At 49.0% G+C, this 26,896-nt stretch overlaps 1 protein-coding gene and 1 long non-coding RNA gene across 5 annotated transcripts in view; one reads left to right on the plus strand and one right to left on the minus strand.

Moving 5' to 3' along the window:
- Positions 1-20,219, minus strand: part of Gpt2 (glutamic--pyruvic transaminase 2) — a 34,529-nt gene extending 14,310 nt beyond the window's left edge. Inside the window, exons 1-6 of one of the 4 annotated variants that reach the window (XM_008772406.4) lie at positions 19,937-20,219; positions 18,163-18,427; positions 7,974-8,063; positions 5,816-5,924; positions 3,438-3,568; positions 744-987 (exon numbers count right to left, since the gene is read on the minus strand). In XM_008772406.4, the coding sequence (XP_008770628.1) occupies positions 744-987; positions 3,438-3,568; positions 5,816-5,924; positions 7,974-8,063; positions 18,163-18,405 (817 nt within the window). In that variant the 5' untranslated portion in view covers positions 18,406-18,427; positions 19,937-20,219. Of the gene's footprint in view, positions 1-743; positions 988-3,437; positions 3,569-5,815; positions 5,925-7,973; positions 8,064-18,162; positions 18,428-18,642; positions 18,850-19,936 lie in introns of those variants that run through there. The other 3 variants (XM_063278018.1, XM_008772405.4, NM_001012057.2) reach the window with 3 other exon arrangements.
- On the plus strand, positions 10,732-13,036 carry LOC102548349 (uncharacterized). The gene is made up of 2 exons (XR_597174.4): positions 10,732-10,904; positions 12,815-13,036. It is a non-coding gene; the product is annotated as an uncharacterized LOC102548349 (long non-coding RNA).
- Positions 20,220-26,896: the final 6,677 nt, after the last annotated feature.

Raw genomic sequence — 26,896 nt, forward strand, 5'->3', positions numbered from 1 at the left:
CTGAACTGCGTCGTGGGCAGAACGTCATCGTCCCCACCACCACTGAGGCACTGGAGTGCACACACAGTGTGCACACGGCGTATCTGCGTCAGTTGCACCCAGGAATTAAAAGGGCTGTTTTCAGCAGACTGAAGCATCATTTCGCATTTCAGAGCAGCAGATTCCACAATCAGCTCTAATGTATTCTGGCCTCAATTCAATTTAGCTCAACAAAGGAGAAAGGAGTTCTTGCTCTCTGATGCAAAGAGCCCTGGAGACACATGAGCCAGCAGCTGGGGAGTTCATAACAGGCAGGGCCGTATACTTTTTTCTCTCTCTAAAGAAAGATATACAAAATTTGGGTACTTTCCAATTTTCTCCTCAAAGGAAAAGCCACACTCCATACCCCAGCATTCTGAATCCAGTTGAGAAACAAGAAAGAGTTTCTCCGGTTGAGAAATAAGTCAATGACCTTAGACTGAGGTGAGCAGTGGTAGTCTATGTGAATAAGCCTTAGGGAGATGAGTCTTTACAACTGGAGGTAAAATATGAAAAAGAACAGGTCCCATCAGTAATACAGCCTTGCTCAAAACAAAAACCAAAAAAAAGGTGCCTGCTTCTTTCTCCTGAGATGGCCTTAGGCGAGTCTCACAGACGTTAGCAAATCTGGAGTGAACTGGGAAACTGGAGGAGAGAAAACCTTGCGTAACTTGCACCAGTCACTCTGAGCCCCTACGAACATGGCGAGAGAGTCAGGTACAGACCTGTGGGGTTTCCGGGGTTGATGATGCAGAGAACTTTAGGGTCACAGTGGTCTTTAGCTTGCCGCAGTGCCCGCCGGAGCTCGTCCACGTTCAAAGCCCAGCAGTTGTCCTCATCCAGATAGTAGTTCACCTGGATGGCGTCGAGCTCGGAGATGACCGCGGAGTACAAGGGGTACTGTGGGATGGGGATCATCACCCCGGTCCGTGACTTGCCACCGCCGGAGACCAGGAGCTTCAGGATCGTCTGCGACAAAAAGCAACACCTACGGCAGCAGCTCTCGACCGTCCTAACGCTACAACCCTTTAATACAGCGCCTCCTCGTGTTGTGGTGACCCCGACCCTAAAATTATTTTTTTTTTTTGGTTCTTTTTTTTTGGAGCTGGGGACTGAACCCCAGGGCCTTGCGCTTCCTAGGCAAGCGCTCTACCACTGAGCTAAATCCCCAACCCCCCTAAAATTATATTTATCACTACTTTATAACTAATTTTGCTGCTGTTGCATGTAAACATCTGCTTTCCGGTGGTCCGAGGTGACCCCTGTGAAAGGGGTCATCATTCCCCAAAGAGGCCGAGACCCACAGGTTGAGAACCGCTAATCTATAGGGTTCCTCTCTATATAGGGTTCCTACTGCTTCTCTCATCCTTCAAGAGGCAATGGGCAGACGGGCCAGATGGGCTCCAGTCACGGATGTCTGTCTACCAGGGCCTCTAGCACAGCCCTATCACAGTTGCTTCATCTCCCTGACTTGTTTCCTTCCCTGGAGCACGAGGGGCGCTGTGGATGTAGGTAAGAAACATAGAATATCCTAACGTTCTTGACATAATGCATGGCATGGAGGAAAAGGCTAAGACACTTGACAGGGATGGAGCGACACATACAGAGTTCCAGTACTTGGATGGCTGAGGCAGGGCTGTCATGAGTTTGAGGCCAACCTGGGCTATACTGTGAGATCGTGTCTCAAAACACCTAACCAACCAAGCAAGCAAACACTTTCTAAAACAGGATCCAAGCTGGTCCTGCCCTAGAACTAGCCACACTTCACCCAGATATTCTCATTTAAACTCAGTTTCTTCAACGTAATCATCAGTTGGCCCACACATGGCTGGACAGACTCCTAAATAAGAGACAGTCAAAATGGTGCCCCCAGCTACTCCCACCTCTTTTTAAGCAAAGTGGGGTGCATATTTATTTCTTAAGAAAACGAACTGTGGGGTCGAGTGAGGTGTTGTTGAAAATGGCAGTGGTTCTCTGAATCAGCAAGCTATGGGAGACATCCATTCCATTGTACACGTGCACAGGCTTCATCTGAGGCTCAATTCCTCGCTCCAAGAATCTCGCCAGACTGGAAAGCACGGTGCGCGCTTGACTGTCTCAGGCCCATTTCCCCATGGGCTCGAGTAGATTATCTTTTTGAAAGGCTCAGGGAAACACACACTCAACTTCAAAACAAAAGAGCCTGTGAGGAGACAAGAGCCCTGATGAGAAAGAAAAGGCAACAGCGACCACCGCTCACACGGGAAGAACGCACAAACTTTGCTTAGCAGAGGGCTCGAGCCGAAGAGAAATGTGCCAAGAGTGGAGGTAAGCGGACGGCACTTACCCAGCACGCTGAGAGCCAGATGAATACGCAAAACCAGCCCACAAGTAAAAACCCAGGAGGCCGTGCCCTCCACAAGCCTAGAACTTCAGACTTCAGCCACACAGCCACTAACTCTAGTCCACGTGCCCACGCCGCTGCTGACTGACTCCCAGCCTGAGCCCTCATCTCCTAAGCGCTGAGCTCCCTCACTTACTGCTACTTGGCTCTTCCTGGCCAGGCCAAGGCTGAACAGAACATTGATTGAATCATGTGAACTCCCTCCCTTTACTGAAGCGCCAATGTTCTGACTTACTTAAGCCTCGGTGTGGCTTCTACGGCCCTTAGAACTTAGCCATTACTTGCTTCCCTGGCCCTATTTTTGGTAATTATCCCCCACTGTGTGCGCTCACCCACCTGGGACTCATTTCTAAAATACTGGGCCTCTTTTCAGATCAAGATCTTTGTATACACTGATCTTCAGCCCAGAAAACACTTCCCCTCTTGCCTTCCCCCATATGTTCCTGCAGCTTTCAGTCGTATTCAGAGGGGCCTTTACAGCTCCTGCTGCTGTTACAGCATTTATTCTTTTCACTATTACGTATGTGGTGCTAATGCCAGTCTGTCATAATGCTGGCATATAAGCAGAGACTGAGTGGCGAGCCTGGTTCCCAAAGGTCTCCCCAGCATCTAGCACAGTGCTTGGCAAAGGATGAACACAGTACACACAGTATGTGCTGAGCAACAGAGAGGCCAACCTCAGGTATCCTATAGCTCCCCACCAGCTGGACCTGCTGTTGGGTCCTCTGGAAGGAAGCTGATGCTGCAGTCATATCCAAGGTCATGGGACTGGAAGCCACAGGGGTACCAGAGGGTGGCCTGATCCACCTACCAAGCCTGTATCCTGCCTGGCTAGCGACTTCACAGTGACTTCAAACACTTGACCCTAATCTTCAAGGTTGCTGGTCACCACCATCAGGTGTGGTGGTACATGCCTTTAGTCCCAGCACTCTGAGAGTTTGAGGCCAGCCTGGTCTACGAAGAGAGTTGCAGGACTACCTAGAGAAACCCTGTCTTGAAAAACAAACGAACGAACAAAGTCCACCTTTGCACATACAGAAATACCGTCGCTCGCTCCAGTAGTCAGGTAAATGTTGTCTGGGTCTGCAGGTACACCATCTCTCCTGGTGATAAAGGCTGCCACGTCCTCTCGGATACAGTTAACGCCCTGGCTCGCACTGTAAGACCCTGTGAGAAAACAAGCAAGACGATGATGAGAGGCAAGGCGCCTGACTCAACAGAATGAGTCTGACGTCCATACGATTACCTAGGGATAAAGATGTCGGTGAACACCAAGGTGGGGCCTCTTTCCTACTCCTCTGGGACATGGCCAGATGCCTACTTCCCTGGGTTCAACCATCCACCCACACATCCTTCCAGTTCACCGAGCACCTTCTGTATATTGAGCCTTGGTTTCTAAAGCGTCAAGCAAGGTTTTACAACAACGGCGTCCAGTAGATCCAGGCTTTCCAGGTTTTAGCTAGTTGCTTGCACATGGTTCTATAGAACTTGAGAGAATGGGGTGACGGGAGTACTCCAGAATAGCTCAGTTCTAACTGGCACCAGCACAGATCCTGGAGGCCGCTCCTTGCCCCTCCCCATTACACCTCTGCTTAGACATCACCAGTATAGCTCCCAGCACCCAGTTATAAGCCATGCTGACTTATAACTGTTTGTAACTCCAGTTCCAAGGGGATCCATCCAGTGTTCTCTTCTCATTGCCACAAATAGGAGGCATGTGAGTGGTACACAGACATACATGCAGGCGAAATGTCCATATGCATATAATAAAATAAAAATGTTTAAAGCTAAAATAACTCATACTCATACTCAATAATTTGCACTTGGGTCAGCATGACACTGACACATTCCACTTCCTGTTACTCCTGTGGGAGGAAACACTGCGTTGCCTAAGACTCAGACAGACACTGAGACCTCAGCATAAGAGAGACCACACTAGCTGTCCCTTCCTTGCCTGGTTATAATGTCACCTATCATGAAGAACTAGGGGGACACACCAGCCTTTCTTACAAGGGCAGGAGGTGGAGACGAAATACTTCCTCATTTAAAGAGAAGGCTCAGAATGTATTTCCCTCGTCTGCACTACATTCTGCTCCTTGGACAAAGCCTAGTAGACCACAAAATCCTGATGGTTACTGGTCTGCTATAGCACCCCAAGAGCACCCTTCCATAGGTGTGGCCTCCCACCTATCCCTAGCTCGAGATGACAAAGAGGGACAAAAATCAATAGATGAGATTTTGTGGGCAGAACGAAGGTCAAAGGTTACTCCCTCCCCATTCACATTAGACACACACGAAGCCAACTCCCCCTCCCCGTGTCTTCCCAGGAAAACTTGTGCAAACATCAGGGCCACTGGGGCTTTGAAAAACACATTCATCCTCTATGCTGGGTGGAAGGCTCAGGGAAAGGAATGTCAGGCCACACATACTGTTCCCTGCCTGCCTACGGTTCAGAGCTCAGGCTGACAGGCAGGGAGGCAGGGGATACCCGCCCCTGCCTGACAGAGATACCACCATGTCCAGATCAAGAGCACTGATGGAGTCATCACGCCCAGCACGTAGGCATGGAGCCCACAGCAAGGGGACAGAGCAGAAAAGTGGAGTGGGAACATGGAGGGAGGCAGAGACAAAGGGGCAGTTTCCTGATCGAGCAATTCAGAAAAATATCTGTGTCCGTCTTGGCTCTGGGTCTCAGAGTATCAGGACAAGCATCCTAAGAAAGCTTTAGGAACAACTAGTTTTTCGATTGAGATACAGTGTACAGGTGCTGGGGAGAGGGCAGAGGAGATAAACAGGAAACACAACGAGATGAGAACAAAGAGCTAGAGGCCAAGAGTTGGATTCCAAGCAGGGTAGGGAGGAAGAATATCATTTTCACATCCACAGGGAGTCAAACCCCGGGCAGGACCCTCATCCACGGAGCCCAAAGGTGCTTGGTGCTCTGTCAGGGCCAGGGCTTTCCAGCAAGAGAAACAGAGGCAGGGTGGACGGGATCCAGAGGAGTGGGAAGGGGCGACGGGAACAATTATACTGGAGAAAGACAGAGCCCCGGTGCTTCCTATCCTCAGCAAACAGCAGACATTTCTCAGAAAATGCCACAGACACAGTCACAGAAGCCAGCAGAGCTGGGAACTGACATCCTGTTTAGCCTCGTGAGGCTCTAGGGTACTCACTGAACTAAACCCTTGCTGGCCTAAACAAGCCGGGATTCAGAAGGACGGAAGTACTCAGACCTAAGTACCCGCCTCACCAAGAGATGGCCTTAGCACACCAGAAGGTGACTATGCCTCTGTGCACACTCTGAGGATCAGCCACCTTCCACACATGGGACAGTCACCTCACAGCCCTTTGCTCATGGGCCCAGACCCATGTGGAACCCGCAGTCACTGCACAGCCTTACGAGTTGGGCCTCACCCAGGCTGTTTCCACCGCAAGCCTGCAGGATCCGCCGCGCTCGCTTCTTAGCATCTTCCGGGAAGCTGGGGCTGTTTAGCAGGTTCGGGTAGGTGCAGAGAGCCATCACCTAAAAAGACGGCACAGGTGAGTGCACAGTATGGCGCCCTAAGCACGCAGGACACTGGGTGAGGTAAAGTAAGAGGAAGACAACTGTAAACACTGCCTTCGAAGCCCCTTCTTGGGGGCTGGGGCCGGGTAGGAGTTCGGGGCAGCAAAGAGGAAAATGCTGGCTCTCGGCAGCAGGAGAGAATCTGATGGCCAAGAGGCAGCGCTACCAAGGCTTGACCCGAGAACAGGTACCGAACGAGAAGCCGTGGCAGAGTGCATGGGTTCGCCGCCACAGTGGCGTCCACTCATCTACAAACAACACTGGAGCCAAACATCCAGGATCTAGATAAGAACTAGAGGGTCTCCTAGGCCAGGGCCAGGCCTCAGTGGGCAGCTGACAGGAGCAAGGTTGTAAAACCCCTCAAGACACAGAGCCTGAGCCTTTCTCCTCCTGTCCTTCCTCTGGACAAATCCTCACATCTGAGAGCCGGAAGGGCTTTTCCTCCCTGTAACACAAAATCACCCTACACGTGAAAACCGAGAGGATTAACTGAGGCTCTGGGGGACTTGGTGCCAGTAAAACCAAGCACACCTGCCTAGGCTGGCAGCTGAGGAACCAAGCCAGGCTTCCTAAATGGAAGAACAGGTCACAGCGCTGATCAGGTCAGGTGACTCACCAGCTTCTTGGCTTTTCTTCCTCTGTGTAATGATCAGTAACTTAACCTCCCCTTCTCCCAGAGGCATCACGAAGACCACAGACACACATGCCAGCTGCAAGCAGCTGACACCATGCAAGTTAGGACAACTGTGGCCCCGGGCTGGGTCGGCTTTGGGGATGAGTTTAACAGTCTGTAAAGGTAAATATTGTTGCAAGCCTACTCTCGACCCAAGCCCAGATCCACACCCCTACTTACAGTCAAGGACCTCTTTGGCCTTCTTCCTGCCTCTACTTCTCTGGCAGAGGTAGTGTTTGTCCCTCTAATTCCACAAACTGGACCCTAACACATTCACCTCCAGTCTTCTGAAACTCTGCAATGGTTGCAGGGCATTCCTCAGACCATCATGCTCTCCTCTGTTTTTTTTTTTTTTTTTTTTTTTTTCCGGAGCTGGGGACCGAACCCAGGGCCTTGCGCTTCCTAGGTAAGCGCTCTACCACTGAGCTAAATCCCCAACCATGCTCTCCTCTGTTATGCAGGGGGTATGGCTGGGCCCCCAACACCCCTCTGCCCCAAAGGACAAGGTAAGGGAACCCCTACTTTGTGCCCCTTCTGAAGGTGGTAACACAGCTTGGTAAAGGGGGGTCAAAGCTGTCTACCCCCAAAGTTTGTCACCTGCCCTGGCCTGTGGACCTTACACATGGAGGACTGTTATTTTGGTCAGAAAGAGCTATTCACAGTTCCACCTCCTACCTCAGTGCAGGATGCCTAGTGGCTTTTTCCTACCAACCTCGTTCCCTGTCTCTTGCCTGCCGATCCAGTACTGTCGGTCCATACAGCATTCCGCCATTGATATTCGGACATAAACCATGAAACCACCATCACCTAGAGCCCCTCTGAGGAAGCTGTGCTACACTGGAGGGAACTGAGACTGGGTGGCCGTGGCTGCTATGACCTGCACTTTTTGCTGGGCTGGAAGAAGACCTCCATCTATCCTACCCTGACGGTTTCCACATGCACAAGGCCAGCTAGCTGGTCAGCAGCAGATCCAACACTCAAACCCAGGGCTCCCTTTGGGCTATATTTTCACCCTGAGGTACCACCTCCAACCCCACTATGATTGCACCTCTCTGTCCCACGTAGATACAGTGAACACCCTCACCAAGCTCTTCTGTTGGAACCCCAGACCTAACAATGAAGCGTCCCATCCCAGATCAACCCCAAAGTGCATGAAGGTATTTTTAATAACACTGGGAGGAGAATTGCTGAGAAAGAGAAAAAGGGACACCAGGTACCTGAAAGGGTTGCTACTTCCGTGGCACATCCCCGAGGGATGCTAGTGTTTGCTGTACTGGTCCCTCCCAGGTTCCACTTCAGAGCCCCCAGAGGCCTGTTCCTGAGGGCTGTCTCACCTGACGAAGGAAGGTGATTGGCTGCTGGCCCATAGCATGGGCATCCCCAATGTTGGCTCGGATTACCTCAGTGAATGGTTTTTTGATACCCTGCAGAGAGAAGGTGACAGGTGGTTACGAACGATTCATAGACCCTGCATTCCTGAGGCCAAGCTGTAGTATCACCACAAGATATTAATAAGCAATTCTATTTTGAGCCTCGCCAAATGTCAAGCACCGTGCTAACTAAGCCCATGACATTCCTGTCCTATTTAATCTTCACAACCATCTCCGTGAGGAAGAACGGGTAGCAATCCCATTTCACAAATGAGAAAACCAAGGTTTCAAAAGACTAACAATCGTGCTTGGTGTCACAAATGGATAGACAGGATTTGAACTCTGGGAGCTGGTGTGATTAGCAACCACTCTGTTGTATCACCTCCCACTTTCTGGACAAACTGGAAAAGCTGTTAGGTGGCTGGGACATCCAGAGACAGCTCCATGGCCTGTCACCTCACAGGGGTGTCTAAAAGATGGCATCAGAACCAAAGTGACAACAAAGAAGGAGCTTAGGCCAGCTGCAAAATACACCGAATGTCGAGGAGGCAGACCCTCGATGCTCCTGTCCCCTGTGCCCAAGCATGGCTTCACTTGGAAACCATAAGCAAGGGCCTAAAGATACTGAGTTCACGTTCACCTCCAAAGCACATTCGCCCCTGGGAATTAACTCCTGGCCTTGTTCTCTTGCAATCCTCGTTTTGAAACATCGTTAGTTTCATTAGCTTCCTCTTCTTCTTCCTTTTTTTTAAGAGCAAGCACAGATGAGGTAATGACGTAGGGGTCACAGAGGAACTAACAGATATTTGGATGTCACTCCGGAGATGAGGGAAAAGACACTTCAGCTGCTACAAAGGTAAAAAGAATCTTGGAGCTGTGAAAACATAGGGTTTCTCTACAGCCCCCTCAGATATCCAGAATTAGCCTGGAGGCTAGACAGGTTCTAGGACCTCCCCATGAGAATGAATGAAAAGACACAAAGGATAAACAGAGCCTTACACAGCTGGTCCAGAAGGAGGCCTGTGTGTCACTGTGGAGGAAGGGAGAAGGCCATTCCATTCCAGCCCCACTTTCAAAACACAAAATTCAAAGATACAATTCTATGGGTGTGATACTGCTGAAGTTTGTTCTGAGTGTATGTACAAGTATGTGTGTGTGTCCACACGTGTGTGCACATGTGTGCATACACGTGCACCACGCTCAGGTATGGGGCCTGACCATGGGCAGACATGTAGAGGTCAGAGGAGGATTTGGACTATCCTCCGTAGCACTCCACCTTGTTTCTCTAAGGCAGGGTATCTCCCTGCCCCCGGAACTCACGGTGTTTTAGCTTGGCTGATCAGTAGCCAGTCCTGCCCATCCTTCTGTCTCCACTCCTACCAGCACTAACTAGGGTTTCAAGTACAGGTGAGATCACGCCTGGCTTTTTCCTCGGGAGCTGGGGATTTGAACGCAGGTTCACACGTACATATCAAGCAAACGCTCTTCCTGAGTCATCCCTTGTCCCTTCCCCACCATGCTGCTTTTACAATCAGTTAAAGATCTCTCAACTTTAAAAAGAAAAAAAGAAAAAAACAAAACAAAACAAAAAACAAAAACAAAAAAAAAAAAACCAACAACAGTAGGCTCCAGAAAGAAACCAGCCGCAGCCTGAGTTTCACATCCCTAAGTTACCAGGCAGAGTAGGCCGAGAAAAGAAGCCTGGAAAAGACCACAATGTTTCTCAAGTCTCTGAAAGGTGTGTGTCTGGGAGACGGGGGACCCTGCAAGTGTCTGTGGCCCATTTTTTGAGCTATTCCGAGACGGCTGATATGGAGTGTTATTCCTGGCAGTCAAACACCACTAAATTGCTGCACCACGCTGAGTCAGGGTGAGAGGAGGAGGGAGAAGGGCGTGTGGCTGCAAGGCTCATCCCAGAGAAAGGAGCCAACGAGACTGGGAGAGGGGGAGATAGGAGGCACTTGCCTACCTAAGTCACAGAGTGCACAAGGCAGGTCCGCACACCCTGCCCCTGGCCTGGGTTCCTTCTGAGGAGCTCTGCATCACCCCTTAAATCCCCAGGGCTATCAGCCTACAGCTACTGAGCATCCAAGACTTCTGTGGTATCGCCACAGCCATTCTTCAGTAAAAAATAAATCTGCCACAGCTCTGAAGGCCAGGACTGAACACACAGCTGTAGGCCTGGGCCCTGGGCCAGCCCCACAGGAGGAGATAATGTCTGGAACCTAGCCCTGAATGTCCCTTCCGTGTATCCTCCCCGGCACTATTCAGCCAACTCAGGGCCGGCTGACACCAAGCCTGGGAAGACTAAGCCCCTCCTTTCTTGGGCCTTTGTGCCTACAGACAGACCATAGACACTTTGCAAGATGGATGAGCCTGGGACAGGAAACCGGCTCCCTTGAATAGACAAGCAGACCACTCTACACAGCCAAGAGCAGCCACTCAGAAGGGTGTTCTGGGAAGACGAGGTCTACATGGGTTGGGAAATAACAAGGTCCCCAGGAAGATTCCGGCCCAAAGTGGTTTATCCAGATCGGTATGAACACGCAGTGGTGCACTGGCCACAGCGCAGAGCCTCGACAGAGAGACCAACAAGCATGTAGTGTGAGTTCCCCTGTCCAATGCATCTGCATATGTGCAGCCCCCAAGTGCAACCCATGCAGCAGAGGGAGGGTCCAGGGAAGGGGGAGGGGAGCTCTTCCTGCCACTCTCACTTCCGCAGGGGTCAAAGGTGGTGAAACATTTCTTCAGACGAAGATCTATCATTGTCCTTCCAGTCCACAGTTCAACGGCACTAAAAGGCCACAGGACTGGTAGACAAGTCAAGCGGGAGCAAAGCAAGACAGAAGCAGTTATCAACAGAACGGGAAGGCCGAGGAGATGCTCAATCCATTGGTAAGGTGCCGGTGTTGCAGGTCCAACTACCTGAATCTGATCACCAGAATTACATTAAAAACAAAACAAAACAAAACAAACAAACAAACAAAAAAAAAACCCTTTAAATGTAATGCTGTATGCTTGTAATCTCAGTACTGGTTGGGGGGTGGTGAAGACAAGTGAACTCTTGGGGTTCATCAACCTAGTTGAGTCAATGAACTCCAGGCCAGGGGGAAGCCTGCCTCAAATTCTAAGGCTTACAGCATCTAAAGAGATGCTAACAATGTGTGGCTTCATACCCTACACACGTGTGCACCTGTATATGCAATAAAATGCATGCATGAGTGAACACACGAACACACACACACACACACACACACACACACACACACACACACACACACAAAGAAAAATGCTACTTAGGGCTGGAGAGATGGCTCAGTGGTTAAGAGCAGCGACTGCTCTTCCAGAGGTCCTGAGTTCAATTCCCAGCAACCACATGGTGGCTCACAACCATCTGTGATGGGATCCGATGCCCTCTTCTGGTGTGTCTGAAGACAGCAACGGTGTACTCATACCATAAAAGAAAAATAAATTAAAAAAGAAAAGAAAGATACTACTTAAGTAAGGTGGTGGCTCATGCCTTTAATCCCAGGGTTTGGGAGGCAGAGTGAGTACAGATTTTCTCAGAGGCTAAAAGATGTCATCAGATCCCCTGGAGTTCAGTTTACAGATGGCTGTGAGCTTCCCAGGGTGGGTTCTGGGAATCAAATCTGGATACCCTTTAGGAGCAGCAACTGCTCTTAGCCACGTTGTACACCTTCAAAAGTCACACACTGTACCTGTCCATTACACACACCCCAGTAAAGCTGGGGAGGAGGCAGGGACAAAAACAAGCTAGTTTCCTTGTCCAAGGGATGGCCTAGGCATTTCACAAGACTATACTGAAGAAGGCCACAGTCTCCCTCTGGTTCAACAAATACTTAGTCCAGTAAATAAGGAGCTGGAGAGAGAGAGAAAGAGAGAGAAGGTAGGTGGGGACCAAACAAAGAAAAACCAAAGCAAATGCAGGAAGTGAAGAATAAGAACTGTTACGGATGCTGCAGAGACGGCTTGGTGGGGAAAGTGTACACGACTGCTTTATGCCAGCATTCATGCCCAGCAGCTCACAGCCCCCGGCTACTCTAGCTGTACGCCTCTGGCTTCCGTGGGCACCTCTGTTCACATGCACATGAATGCACAAACACATGGGCAAGCGCACACAGACCCACACAAATAAATCCTGACTAAAAGTGGGTACGGGAAAGGAGCTGGGCACAGGGTGGGAGTGAGGCCTTCCCGGACCCCAGAAAGCTTTTAGGAAAGGCTCCTCATTCCCAAATTCAAATGCAGAATAAAAAAGAATGTAAAAAAAAAAGCAGCTCTGGAGACAAAATCCAACGAGATCCCACAGGTCTTGAAAACAGGTTCGTTTTACAGAAAGAGAAGCTGAGAGTTAACACAGGGTAACATCCTGCAGTATTAGGTCTCAAACCTGGAACAAATGCCCAACAAGGTGCCTACTTAACATATCAAAGTGGGCCTGGCTTCCATGTTCTCCCAGCACCCCCCACTCCCTACCTGTTACAGGGTATGGCTGGCATACCCCACCCCCTACCCTAAACTCTTCAGCCCAGGGACTGGGCTTCCCTTCCCTCTAACAAAATCCAAACCTTCTTAGTTACCTCCCCCCTTCCTTTACTCTCTTGGCTCTCCGTCCCTCACATGGCCAGGCTCAGGGTCATGCTCACTTTGGACTCTCCCAGATGTCCCTGCCTCTGGCTGTGCTCTCCCTCATACAACAAACCTCCCCTGCCACACCCAGGAGCGATGATGGCCTTTCTTTTTTTATTTCCTTCTTTCTTTCCTTTTCTTTTCCATTCATGCAGACAACAAGAAAACTCAAGACTTATAAGGAACAGTGTTGGAAAGGTGACTCAGCTCATCAGTCCCCACATAGCAGCTCCTAACTGTCCATGGCTGCAGTCCTGGGGCATCTGACACCCTCTTTCTGGCTTCACAGGCACCAGCACACAAGAGGTATACAGACAGACAGACAAGACACACATACATACAAAATAATAAAAACATAAATCAATACATCCCAAAAAGAAAGACTTGTAAGAGTGATGATTTGTATGTGCTAGACCCAAGGACTGTAACTATTAGAGGGTGTGGTCCTGTTGGAGTAGGTGTGGCACTGTGGGTGTGGGCTTTAAGACCCTCACCCTAGCTTCCTCGAAGTCAGCCTTCCACTAGCAGCCTTCAGATGAAGATGTAGAACTCTCAGCTCCTCCTGCACCAGGCCTGCCTGGATGCTGCCATGCTCCCGCCTTGTTGATAATGGACTGAACCTTTTTGATCCTGTAAGCCGGCTCCAATTAAATGTCGTCCTTATAAGAGTTGCCTTGGTCATGGTGGCTGCTCACAGCAGTCAACCCTGACTAAGACAGTGAGTAAAGCTTAATTCTTCCCACTCAGGATCATTTAGTACAGCAAAGCTACAATCTCAACCAAAGTAACCATTCTTTTCTAACCCTAAACCTTCTGCCCTGTGTGAGCTTTTGCTTTTGTGTATATCCCTATAGGTGCGTGTGTGTCTATGTGTACAAGTGGAGGTCACAGGACAACCTCAGGTTGTGGTTCCTCAGGAGCCAGCCACTTCAGGTTTTGAGACAGGGTCTCTCCTTAGTTTGAGTGGCTGGCCAGGGAGTCTGAGGGATCCTCTTGTATGTTTCCTTAGCACAGAATTACAAGTGCACCTGGCTTCTCCTGTAAGCTCCGGAGATCAAACACAGGATCTCATGCGTACCTGGCAAACACCTCTTTTTTTTTTAAAATAACGTATTTATTTTTGTTTTATGTACATTGGTAATTTGACTACATGTATGTCTGTGTGAGGATATTGGATCGATCCCCTGGAACAGGAGTTAGAGACAGTTGTGAACTGCTGTGTGGGTGCTGGGAATTGAACCCAGGACCTCTGGTAGAGAGGCCAGTGCTCTTAACAGCTAAGCCATCTCTTCAGCCCATACTTCTATTTTTTTTTAAAGATTTATTTATTTATTATATGTAAGTGCACTGTAGCTGTCTTCAGACACACCAGAAGAGAGCATCAAATTTCATTACAGATGGTTGTGAGCCACCGTGTGGTTGCCGGGAATTGAACTCAGGATGTCTGGAAGAGCAGTCAGTGCTCTTAACCACCGAGCCATCTCTCCAGCCCCAAACTTCTATTTTTAATCTTTGAGATGGATGTTCCTAGATTGTCCAGGCTCACCCTGAATTCTTTTTTTTTTTTTTTGGGTTCTTTTTTTCGGAGCTGGGGACCGAACCCAGGGCCTTGCGCTTCCTAGGCAAGCGCTCTACCACTGAGCTACCAACCCCTCACCCTGAATTCTTAAACTCAAGTAACCCCCATGTCTCAGACTCCTAATAGATAGGATACAGGTCCCAGCCACCACACCTGGCTGGTGTTTACTTTTACAACTGGAAAAGTAAAGCCATTCCTTCCCAATTTACTGCCCCAAGCCCTGATCCTTGCCCTTAAAAAAAAGCAAGAGAAAAAAGCAGTAGGTTGAGAAACTGTCAGCTCTTTTCAAAACCCCTTTAATTGCAGCTTATTAAAAAGCGCTATTCCCAATGACCAATGGGATCTGAAACCCTAAAGAGACTCTGCCTTCAGGGCTGGAGAGATGGTTCAGTGGTTAAGAGCACCAACTGCTCTCCCAGAGGTCATGAGTTCAATTCCCAGCAACCACATGGTGGTTCACAACCATCTGTAATGGGGTCCGATGCCCTCCTCTGGTGTGTCTGAAGACAGCTACAGTGTACTTGTATATGATAAATAAATAAACCTTTTTTTAAAAAAAAAAAGAGAGAGACTCTGCCTTTGTGGAGCTGCAACATAGGCTCCCTGGCCTGCCTATTCACACCCCTTAGCCTGTTCCCTTCCTCCCTCGGGCTATCAGAGAAGTGGAAAAACTTGGGGACTTAAGCCCTGACCGCCACCCTGAAGACAAACAGCAGAGCCACATGTCTGGCCTGTGATATTGACAAAGCACCCAGTGAAACAATTCCACAGGCAGCATAAACTTCTGGGACTTAACACAGAGGTCCCCTCAGGGGAAACTGGCGCCCAGAGAACACTCTGGAAGAACCTGGAGTCTTCATATGCCTTACAAACTTCTCAACCAGGTCAAATCCCTCAGAATATTGTTCCAATTTGCATCAGAGATTCAAAACGGAGATAGAAGAAAAAAAAAACCAACAAAGCCAACACAAACCAAAAGTAAATGAAAACAAATAGGGTCCCGATACAGCCCTGGGTCCGTGGTGGAGTGCTTGCCTGGAATTAGTAAAGCCCTAAAATGCAAGTCCCCAGCACGGCTCCTCACCCTCCAAAAAGAAAAGAAACACTTGACAAAGATGGCTAATTAAGGTTGAGTGAAAGCAGAGAGGGTGTGGTGGCAGGCAGCTTTCACCTCAGCCCTCGGGAAGCAGAGACAGCTGGATAGACGGACGTCTGTGAGTTCCAGGTCTGTTAAGACTACACAGTGAGAACCCGTCTTAAAACAAAACATCGGAGAATGTAGGTGGACAGAGAGAACTTCTCAGCTAACTTGGGGGGATCAAACACGGGAGCGCGGAACTTCTGTTTTGGAAGTCAGGACGCTTCTAGCCCAGTGACCAAGACATCTATCTATCTGAGCTTTACCACTATTGGAAACCCTTCCTAGCTCCCCTGGTCCAGTCAAGATGCACGGTCAAGTCCTTCGTCCACCCCCCCTCTGCCAAACACACTTCTAACAACATCAACCCTACCCCTAGACCCAGAACTTGCCAGCTTTTGCCTTTGATCACAGCACTGTCTGCTCTCAGAAGACCATTCTCACATTCTCTGCTTGCTAAGTAACCAAACCTTACTGAACTGGGGGAGATGAGGCTGGGATAACAATATGGCGGCCTGAAACCAAGGTCAGTGTTCTCTTGGCCCTCCTCATCCTCTGCTTTATGCAGTCAACAGGAAAGTTGCTACTTCGCAAAAGCTAGAGATAATTCCTGGACCTTCCAGCTCTGGAACCAGAGCAATCGGCTGTGAGGGGATAGAACTGGGAACACTTTCTGCCTAGCTTTGTTTTATCAGGGAGACTGTTGTCGCCCCCAGGAGGGACAGCTGCAGCCTCCCGGATACCAAAGTTCGAAAAAGAAAAACTCAAGCTCTGTCCCTAGCTCACCAGTGTGTCTGGCAGGCACAGAAATGGAGCCAGCCTTCTGCGGGCCAACCTTTAAATAGCCCTGTGGGCAGGAGAGATGGTGGACGGTCAATAGCGTCGAATTCCAGCTCAGCTCCCACATCAGGCAGCTCGAGAGCACCTGGAGCTTCAGCTCCAAGAAGATCCAACTCTTGATTTGCTGTGTTTGGTTTGCTTTTTAGAGGCCAATAAAAACAAGGGGCTGGAGAGATGGCTCAGCGGTTAAAAGCACGGACTGCTCTTCCTACAGGTCCCAGCAACTGCATGGTGGTTCACAACCGTCTATAATGAGATCTGATGCCCCCTTCTGGTGTGTCTGAAGACAGCTATAGTGCACTCACATACATTAAATAAATAAATCTTTAAAAAATAATAAAAGGAAATATTAAAAAATAAATAAACTGAGCCCTGCAAAGAACTCAGCAGCAGACACTGACTTATCCAACTCAGGGTTCTGAGAGAACTGGGTGTCTACTGTAGGCAAGCTTCAAAGACGTCCCAGTGGGAAGAAGAAAGAGACCCTGAGAGTTCCTCTCACATATCTAAGGATACGGAGTGATCACACTACTCTGCAGACACTGGGATCTGCTGGGTGAAGAAACAAAATCAAGAAACCCTACCCCATCCATCCACATCGTGGGTCAGAATGATCTGATAACATTTTCTTTTCCTTTCTCCCTTTCTTCCCCTCTCTTTCCCTCTTTCTTTCTTTCTCCCTTTCTTTCTCCCTTTCTTTCTCCCTTTCTTCCTTTTTCCCTCTCTCCCTTTTTCTCTTTTTTCCTTCCTTTCTTTCTCCCTTCTTCCTTCTTTCTTTCTTCCTTCCTTCTCTAAGTTTTTCCCAGACAGGGTTTCACTTGTGTAGCCCTAGTTGTCCTAGAACTCACTCAGTAAACCAGCCTGTCCTCGAACTGACAGAGTTCTGCCTGTCTTAGGCCTCCCAAGTACTAGAATTAAAAACATGCACCACCACCACCCACCGGGTTAACATTTCCTTTTTTTAATCTTAGGAAGTGTTTCCTTTTGATGTTCTGTCTTGACTCCGCCTTCCAAATCTCACCCAGGTTAAAGCTCGGTATCCCAGCAGGGCACTGCGGTGTCTGCCAGGAAGCCTGTAAACCCCAACACATGGGAAGTGAAGGTAGGAGGATGTGGAGTGCGAGGCCAACCTGGGCTACACAGCCAGACCTTGGCCCCAGAACAAAGCACTTGGTTTCACCCAAGGGCATGCTTGTCTTATATACAATCAAACCACCCTAGCTGGGACAGGGAGAAACAGCTATACAAGTTCAAGCCAACATCCCTGGCACCACCAAAATGAAGTCCCAGATTCACTTCATTAAAGTCATAAGGTCTCCTAAAAGCATAAAGTCTCCTGCTACAGCAATGAAAAGTTCTCGAGGTACAACATAAGGAATTCTACCCATCTCCTCCAGAGTCCCAGTCTTGTCAAGCAACTGTGCCTGGCAAACACCCAGCAGGCCTCAGCCAGAAGAAAAGGGTTGGGAACAAACCATCCAGCCACATAGCCTACCCTCCTCCCTCCACTCCTACTTAACAGGGTTTTCACCTCGCTACCCCCAGCCCCTCTGTCTCACTTTGAAGCACTTATTCTCTGTCTGAAACTCTCACGTCTATATTTGCTTGTTTTCCTTCTTCCAAGGGATTCACGAGGGTAGGGCACTTAGGGAACATGCAGTGCCTGGCAGCAGAGCCCGCTCAATAATTGGGCACAATTCAACAAGTGAACCGTCGAAGGCCTCACTTTGTGCCAGATGCGGGGCACTGGTGGGTGACGGGAGAGGGGGCGTTCTCTCGCTCTAGCCAAAAATGGCACAATGAAGAAGCTGGAAGCCGAAGGGGGTGAAGGGGGTGGAGGGCGGGGGAGGGGGAAGGGGAGAGGTCCAGGACCCCAAAGTAGCTTGCCACGATTCTTCCCGCCATGAGCGCCCCCTGGCATCGCGCCCCGCAGGCCCCGCACTCACCCGCTGCAGCTCCATCTCGATCTCGCCGGCCTTGAGCACGATGGGTCCCCGCACAGCGTACTCCACGGCCTTCACCTGCGGGTTCATGGACTCCAGGGTGAGGATGCGGTCTCGAGGGCTACGCTCTGGTCGCACCTTGAGCGCCGCCGAGGCTTCGGCTGCAGCGCTGCTGTGACTACGGCCCCAGGGGCCCGAGGCGCGGGGGCAGGAGCCCCGCCGCACCAGCACCGCTGCCCGCTGCATCGCGAATCTTCCGAGGTTAACCCTGGCCCAGAAAGAAGGAGAGCAAGACATCGCGTACAGCCCCATGTGGACACCAGTCCTCCAGCAGCCCAAGGCTCTCGGCCAGCAGCGCCAGCCTAGCTCCGGGGCTGGATTTCCATCCCCTGGTTACCGGGACCCTGCACCCTGCCACTGCAGCACCAAAACGCTACACCGCTAGGTTGCCGGGTCTGTGCCTAATGTGCGTATGCAACGTGCCTCTCTCTCCTCCGGACCGTCGGCACCGCGCCGTTTATGGTGAGCCTGGGCTGCTCCCCAACACGGTAACCGGCCACCGCATCCTGGCGCCTGGCACCCGCACCTCCAGGCTCCCTGCATTCGCACACCCACCGCTGCCGACTCCGCCCTGGGCCTGCGCGCTGGCTTCTGGGTCTTGTAGTTGTCTTGGCCGTACCAACGCTGCAGTGACCAGGCAGATAAACTACAAGTCCTCTAAAGCCTGGCGCAGGCCAGACGGGGCTGGGCAGGGGGTGGGGAGCGGTGGTCTGGGCGGGCTCTTGGGGACAGAGAATCCCTACTTTGAAACAGCGGCTGTCCTTTTCAGAGGCTTTTGGAATTTTTTTATATGTTGCTTGGCTGCTTTCCCCTAGACACACACCCCGCCTCCCTTCACCCTCACCTCGGGACACCTACAGTGACGTGGACTACGTGGTGATGCACATTTCGCCTTGAGTTTCATCATCCAAGCCATATGGTTCTACTGGCCCGTCAGGAGCAGCTGGTTAGGGAGTAGGGCCCCTGAAACTTGATATTCCATCCTGTGTCCTTCTCAGTTTCACTGTTCTTGTTAGAAAAAAGCTCTGTGGGGGATTGGGGGGGACGGTCGGAAAGGACCACACACCAAGTGCTAAGGTTTTGCAACACTACCTGAAGCCCCACCTCACATCCATTATTCCCATTTTATGTTCTTTCTCGCCTTCCCAGCATCTAAAATTACCTCATTGTCTTAGTCAGGGTTCTCCAGAGTCACAGAAGCCACTACTTATGGGGAGTCTGCGACTCTAGACTGTAGACTGTAGTCCAGCTCAGCGGCAGCTGTGAATGTTAGTCCAAGGATCTATCGGTGACTCAGTCCCACAAAGCAGGAAGGCAGGCAGTCAAAAAAAGAGAGACCCTTCCTTCTTCCAATGTCCTCATGTAGGTCTCCAGCAGAGGTGTGGCCCAGATTAAAGGTATGTACCACTACGCCTGTTCCAGTCAGCATTATAGTGCACCAGTGTGATATTTTGTGGAAGAGACCGATGATCAAGATCCCTTCTAACTAAGTCATGACACAGGGCAGGAGGCTGAATATATCCTTGAGGCAAAACTGTAAAAGTATACTGCTGGCCTTGCCAACCTAAAGCAAATTGCTCTGGTGGTCCTTATGGACAGGTACTGAGAAGAAGGCATTTGCTGTATCGATGGCTGCATACCAGGTACCGGGAGATGTGTTAATTTGCTCAAGTAAGGAAACTACATCTGGTACAGCAGCTGCAATCGGGGTTCCTACCTGGTTTAGCTTTCAATAGTCAGCTGTCATTCTCCATGATCCATCTGTCTTCTGCACTGGCCAGATAGAGAGTTAAAGGGAGATGTGGGAACCACCACCCTGCATCTTTCAAGTCCTTGATGGAGGTGTAATTTCTGCAGTTCCTCCAGGAATACAATACTGGTTTTGGCTCACTATTTTCTTTGGCAGAGGCAGCTCTAAGGGCTTCCATTTAGCCTTCCCAGCCATAATAGCCCTCACTCCACAGGCCAGGGAACCAGTGTGAGAATTCTGCCAACCTCTAAGTATATCTATCCCAATTGTACATTCTGGAACTGGAGAAATGACCACAGGATGTGTTCCGGAACCTACTGGACCTACTGTGAGTCAAACATCTATTAGTCACCTGTCCTCCATAAGCCCCTACTTTTACTGGGGGGCCACAAAGTTTCTTGGTGTCTCCTTGGATCAGCGTCAATTCAGAACCAGTATCCAACAGACCCTAGAAAGTCTGATTATTTCCTTTCCCCCAGTGTACAATTACCCTTGTAAAAGGCTGTAGGTCCCTCCAGGGAAGAACTAGAGAAAGACTAACAGCAAAACTTTCAGGTGTCTTATCAAGATCCTGCCTCAGGGAAACCTAGCCACTCTTTCATTCAAGGGGTTCTGGGTCTGCTCAAGTCTGGAAACTGATTCACTGGCCGAGATTGCCTTTTGCCATGATCCAACGTAGCCTTTCTTTCATTTGTTTGAGAATTTTTCTGCTTATACAGATCAGATACCCAGTAGGCTTCCTATCTATTTCATGTCTAGAAACACCATGATTGGTTTGCCAGTTCCAAAGGTCTGAACGAGCCATGCCATTATAAATTTCACCTCTCCTAAGCTGGCCATTATGGGCTATGGCATTATAAACATTTCGTCTGCACTGTCCATTATAATAACTACGATTACCTTGTCTCTGGCGATTCAATGCTGCCACCTGGCCCTTGTTACCTCGGGGCCCAATTAAACCCACTGCATTTAATTCATCCAATTGAGCAGCAGCGTCTCCAACCCTAAGGTTGGGCACAAGGAAAAGGGCAAGAACAAAACTCTTCAAATGAGCTGGTACCCTTCTCACCAGTTTGTGTCTTACAGGATTCATGAAGAGCTGGGCCTTCCCATTGTGGAGGATTAGGTTTTACATGACGTATCCACTCTAGCATTGCACTCTCCCTGAGTCTTTTTTTTTTTTTTTTTTTTTTTTGGTTCTTTTTTTCGGAGCTGGGGACCGAACCGAGGGCCTTGCGCTTCCTAGGCAAGCGCTCTACCACTGAGCTAAATCCCCAACCCCTCCCTGAGTCTTAAAATCCCTTTGTCAACACTAAGCCAAGGGACAGCAGGCATCTACAACTCCTTTTCAGTTGGCCATTGTTGGATAAATGCTTCCGCTGACCATTCAAACAAACTTTTTTTTTAACTGTGCGAGCTTCCAAATTAAACCTAGGATCTCCACTCAGAGGGCCCATGTCAATACACTCAGCCTGATCTAGTTTTATGTTCCTTCCACCATTATCCCACGCCTTAAATCCATTCCCACACATATTCCCTAGACTTCTGCGTGAATGACTTAGCAAACTCACTAAGCTCCTTAGTAGTGCATTTTCCTCATGGACTACACTTTCTACCTCCCCTCTAGGGGCCTGTTTTGCCTTGAGTCTGGTTATGGGTCTAGAAGGAACTATTGGTGGGCTTTGAGGAACATCAGTGTTGTCTTGTCTGGCACTTTTTTCATTGAAAGTCACTGCTGGTTTACCAGACTCTGAGGGATTAATTTTTTCATGTGAAAAGGGCATCATTTCAAGGGGTGGGGCTGAGGGTGCTACTTTCTCAGGTGGGGTTAAACCATTGAGAATCCGAAGATTCAAAATTCTCAACTTCAACAGGATCCTCCCACTCATCCCCATCCCAAGTTATAGGATCCCATTCTTGGTCAATTAATGCCCTAACTTTAACTGCTAACACGCTCTGAGGCTGAGACTTGAATTTTTTGATGCAATTCAGCCAAGCTTATAGTGAGGGCTTCAGTTTGGTTTTCTGCAACTAGAGCTCTATGGCTGCTGGAGAGAAGATTCTCTTCAAGGGCACACTTAGAAAACTTTAGATTGTCTACTTGCTTCTGGAGCCGTTCAATGTTATCATACAGCTCATTCTTTTCCTTCATCAAGTTTTCCAGAGATACTAAGAGCGACAAGCCAGCAAAATCATTCTCTGGTTTTCCCCACAACTTTTGGAAAGTTCTGTACACTGCATCATGAAGATAATCAAAGACATTAGCTTCTTTAAGTTGGAAATATAGTTTCAACCACAGATCACCAATATTCTCTGAGCTCCCAGGGGAGAGAGAGTATCTGGGGAGGTTTCAGTAGTCGAAGGTGAATTATTAAACCAACTCCAGATTCTTAGAAGATTCATCCTTGTACTTCTGCTCCTCCAGAACCACTCCTGGTACATGAGACTGGGTGGCAATTACTTTGGGCAAAAGTATCCAGCCAGTAGGCCTCTCTACAGATGCATTTTGCATGTGCAGAGCAAGCTTCAGACAAGACTGTGTTGAGTGTGCAACTGGTGCAAAGGTAGAGCGCAAGCTGAACAGGCTGAGCCACAGACGGCTGCAGAGGGAGGACTTGACGGAGACTCCCTATCTGCAAAGTAAATTGGGGTAAATGGACTCCCTTTTCCCTAGCTGCCTTGAACATTATGTAATTCTGGGAGTTTTGAGGCAAAACAGCCCAGAGTTTGCACAGCCACAGCCAACACTTTTGTCTTGTGAAACTTGGGAAGAGGAGACACTGAGAACAGACACAGTGCAGGGGAGAAGCAGTACAGGGGGAGACAGAGGCAGGAAGTCAGGGGGCGGGACTGAGGGAGACAGAGGCAGGAAGTCAGGGGGCGGGACTGAGGGTAACTGCACAGAACCACTTCTGAGTCACCTGACTTTAAGCATGTCGCCTCGTGTGTGAAATGGAGGTAGCGACTCCCTACCGTGTGCAACTGAGGGGAAAGTTCTGATGGGACTTGGCAGAACTCGGATCCTGAAGTTGCACAACACTCTCCTTGATCTCTCTTCAAGGGACAGCCGTACGCTTTGATCAAACGAATTGAGTACTCACAAAGGAGGAATGTGTCGGGGAGAACAGAAGCCAAAGAGAGCTCCAAATGTCCCTACCTTAGTAAACGAGTCTGACTCCTCAAGCCCCTGCAAAGAAGTCATTTGGGTTGTATAGGAGGCTGCTCCTGCTTCTCCTCCTTCTTCTCTGTTGTCAAGGAAAGAGATAGTTTATGAAGGGAGAGACGCAGAGAAGTACAGAGGTGAGGCAGGCCTTCCCCATGGGCTGGCTCCCAGAAGGCAAGCAAGACGAAAGGCTGACTGGGCTTCTGTTTGGTAATCTTATGTATACAAGGGTTTTGTCTGCATGTATGCCTGTGTTCCATGTGGGTGCCATGCCCACGGAGGCCAGAAGAGGGCGTCAGATCCCCTGAAGTTGTAGTTACAGACAATAGTGAGTAGCGATGTCCTGGCTGGGAACCAAACCTGATTCCACTAGAAGAGCAATCAGTGCTCTCACCTCTCTCAGCAATGTCTCCTTCCCAGCTTTTGTCTCCTTGCCCAGCATTTAGTGTCCAGGGTTAAGATTCTGCCAGTGACATAGGACTTCTGAGTACTTCAATGGTTTTCAATATCCCATTATCGCTAACTCTGCTCCATTGAAGAGCCACACAAACTCACATCTCCAGGCCCAAACCCCACTTAACTTTGATCTACACAGGAGGTAAATTCATTCCCTCACTGTCTGTGATGGTTTGTATATGCTTGGCCCAGGAAGTGGCACTCTTAGGAGGTGTGGCCTTGTTGGAGTAGGTGTGTCACGGTGGGCATGGGCTTTAAGACCCTCATCCTAGCTACCTGGAAGTCAGTACTCTGCTAGCAGCCTTCAGATGAAGATGTAGAACTCCCAGCTCCTCCTGCACCATGCCTGTCTGGATGCTGCCATGCTCCCACCTTGATGATAATGGACTGAACCTTTGATTCTATAAACCAGCCCCAATTAAATGTTGCCATTATAAGACTTGCCTTGGTCATGATGTCTGTTCACAGCAGTAAAACCCTAACTAAGACACTGTCCTTTGAATCACTGTGCCATCTGTCATTTGGCTATCTCTACCCTAATCAGTAGGAATAAGGGGTGTGAGAGGAGGTCTTTCAGGAGTACACACAAAGCCAACTGAGAAAAAAAAAACACCCAGAATGCTGCCCTGTTACACTGGCTCCCACATCATTGTTGCAAAATACAAGTAGCTCATGTGCCTACCATGTCCAGTGCCACTGAGTCTCTGAGATTGCATAAGAAAGTTCCCAGGCTTGGGAGTGTGACTCAGTGGTAGGTGGCCTATCTACCATTCTTGAGATAGAGAGGAGAGGGCACTGACCAAAACAAACAAAAAAAAAAAAAAAAAAAAAGAAAGAAAAGAACCAATCAACTAAAACACCGCTCGTGAACCACCCTTAACTGTGTGCAAAGCACAGAAGGGCAAGAAGCAATATATTTCTACTTTGCAGAGCCTCAGGTTAAGCAACTTGTTCAGTCAGCCAGTGGAGCATGGAGTAGAAACTGTGAAATCAGGTGCTGGGGTGCTGGAGTCCTGGCCTCCTGCCATTTCCTATGCCGCCCCCCTGCCCACTGATTTGCTGGGACTTTAGGATCAATCTTGTGTAACTCTGAGTTTGGAAATTTGAACTGTTGATCACAGTGCACTAAGCTTTGAAACACTTTCTTCATGGTGTGTGAAACAGGGGGCAACAATTCCATGAACTTTGCTTTTATTTTGCTCTCCATACCTGCTGCGTGCCAGGAGTAACAAGATCCTAAACATGAAGGTAAAACTTGACTGAGTAGCTCATGAATGCCCTTCCTCTAGGCAAGATGAGGGTTCCGACAAAAGCGGTCTGCCCACACAGCTGGTCATGTAGTCTCAAGGGCAGGTACATTTCCCCATTCCTTAAATCAACAAGGTCTTATGGGAGACGTATCGCCCACTAGGCACTGTGCTTGAGTTCTAAGACGACATCAGTCAGTGGAACAGATTGTCCTGTAGAGAACAGTTTCGTAACAAAGGCAGATGCCTTTGGGCTCATCGCACACCCAAACGTGACACCAACAAACCGTAACGAGTGCTGGGGAGAAGGGGGTGGCGTTTTGTGGGAGTGAAGAAGCTGAGTGAGGGTTAACCACTTTCAGTGACCTGTGAGCTTGGAAGAGTGATAAAGGCCAACAGCACTGGCACTGTGGTGGGGGTGGGGGGAGCTTGTTGAAGCAGGAAGCAGTCTTTTCAACCTCTCGTCACCACCCCCTCCAAGAAATAAAGCCAGCAAAACAACAAAAGTGTTCAGCTTCACCGACACACTAACTCAAGTCCCTCATCCCAGTACTCCAGAGGGAGACTGTAGATGAGCCTGGTCTACAGAGCGACTTAGTGAGCCCAAAGCCAGCCAGAGACTCTTAAAGAGAAAAGGGGGGGAAGGGAGATCAGCAACCTAGTAAGTTTGAGACTAGCCTGGGCTACCTGAAATCCTGCCTCAAAAACAATAAAAAGGGCGGCATGGTAGCTAGCTTTGGGGGCAAAGATGGCGGCCATGCAAGCTTGGCAGCTCTGAGGGAAGGAGAGAACTGACTCCATAAGGGTTTCCTCTGACCCCCACACATGCACTGAGGCGCACGCCGTCTGCATGCATCATGACCATGCATCCTTATAGCAGTAACTTAGAAATAAGTGTATAAGGGATTAATACCCAGATATCCAAGAAACTAAGGGACAAAAAAAAATATTCTGACTTGAAAAGAGGACAAGAGGCCTTGTCAGACTAACCATATCACCAGTCCTTTTCTCAGTGGATAAAGTCAAGAGGTATCAATGAAGATGACTGTCTTCAACTTTGGCCATCCAAACACAGGTGCACGCACATCTAACCGTACATGTGCACACAAACATTCATAAACCGCATCACATGAGAAAAAGGGGCAGGTGACCTGGACAGACCTTCAAGAAAGGGTGAATAATGGTCATAGATATATGAGGTATATCACTAATCATCATCAGAAAAGTGCAAATCAAAACTATAATGAGGTGTCATTTCACCCAGTTGGAAGGTACACCAAATCAAGCACACACACACACACACACACACACACACACACATCACACACATCACACACATCACATCACACATCACACATGACATCACACATCACATGCATACACATCACACATCACACATCACACACATCACATCACATATATCACACACACATATCATACGTCACACACATTACATCATATACATCACATACACACATCACAGACACACATCACAAACACATACATACACACATATCACACATATCACATCACACACACATAAACACATATCATACATCACACACCACACATCACACACATGCACACACACATGCGCACACACACCACACAATCTGGATAAGATGTGAGGAGAGGGAAACTCCGACACACTGTTCCTGGGAATAAAGTTAGTGCAGATATTATGGGTGTTGAACAAGAATTTCTGGAAGGAAGCTGAGTCTGTAAAGGCTGATTGATTTGAATTGCAGTGATGTGGAAAGGTTGGAATGATTATAACTTATCTTGGGCTAAATTTAACCCCTAAGTAACTACTATTCCTTGCTCACCTCTGTGTCGGACCTGGCATCCTCTGACTAACAGATAAAACCCTTCTTGAATCTATTAACTTAGCAGACCACTAAATTCCCTTTAACTAGAATTCTCTATGGGTTCAAGTTCAAGAAAACAGACTCAGAGCCAGACTGGATGAGCCTCAGGGGGAAACATACATCAAAGGCATCCAAATTCTGGTTTCACATCTATCATTAGTGTATCTGTACAACCTCATGACACGGCTGTACC

Source organism: Rattus norvegicus, chromosome 19 (assembly GCF_036323735.1).
Source record: "Rattus norvegicus strain BN/NHsdMcwi chromosome 19, GRCr8, whole genome shotgun sequence".
NCBI classification, from domain to species: Eukaryota; Metazoa; Chordata; class Mammalia; order Rodentia; family Muridae; genus Rattus; species Rattus norvegicus.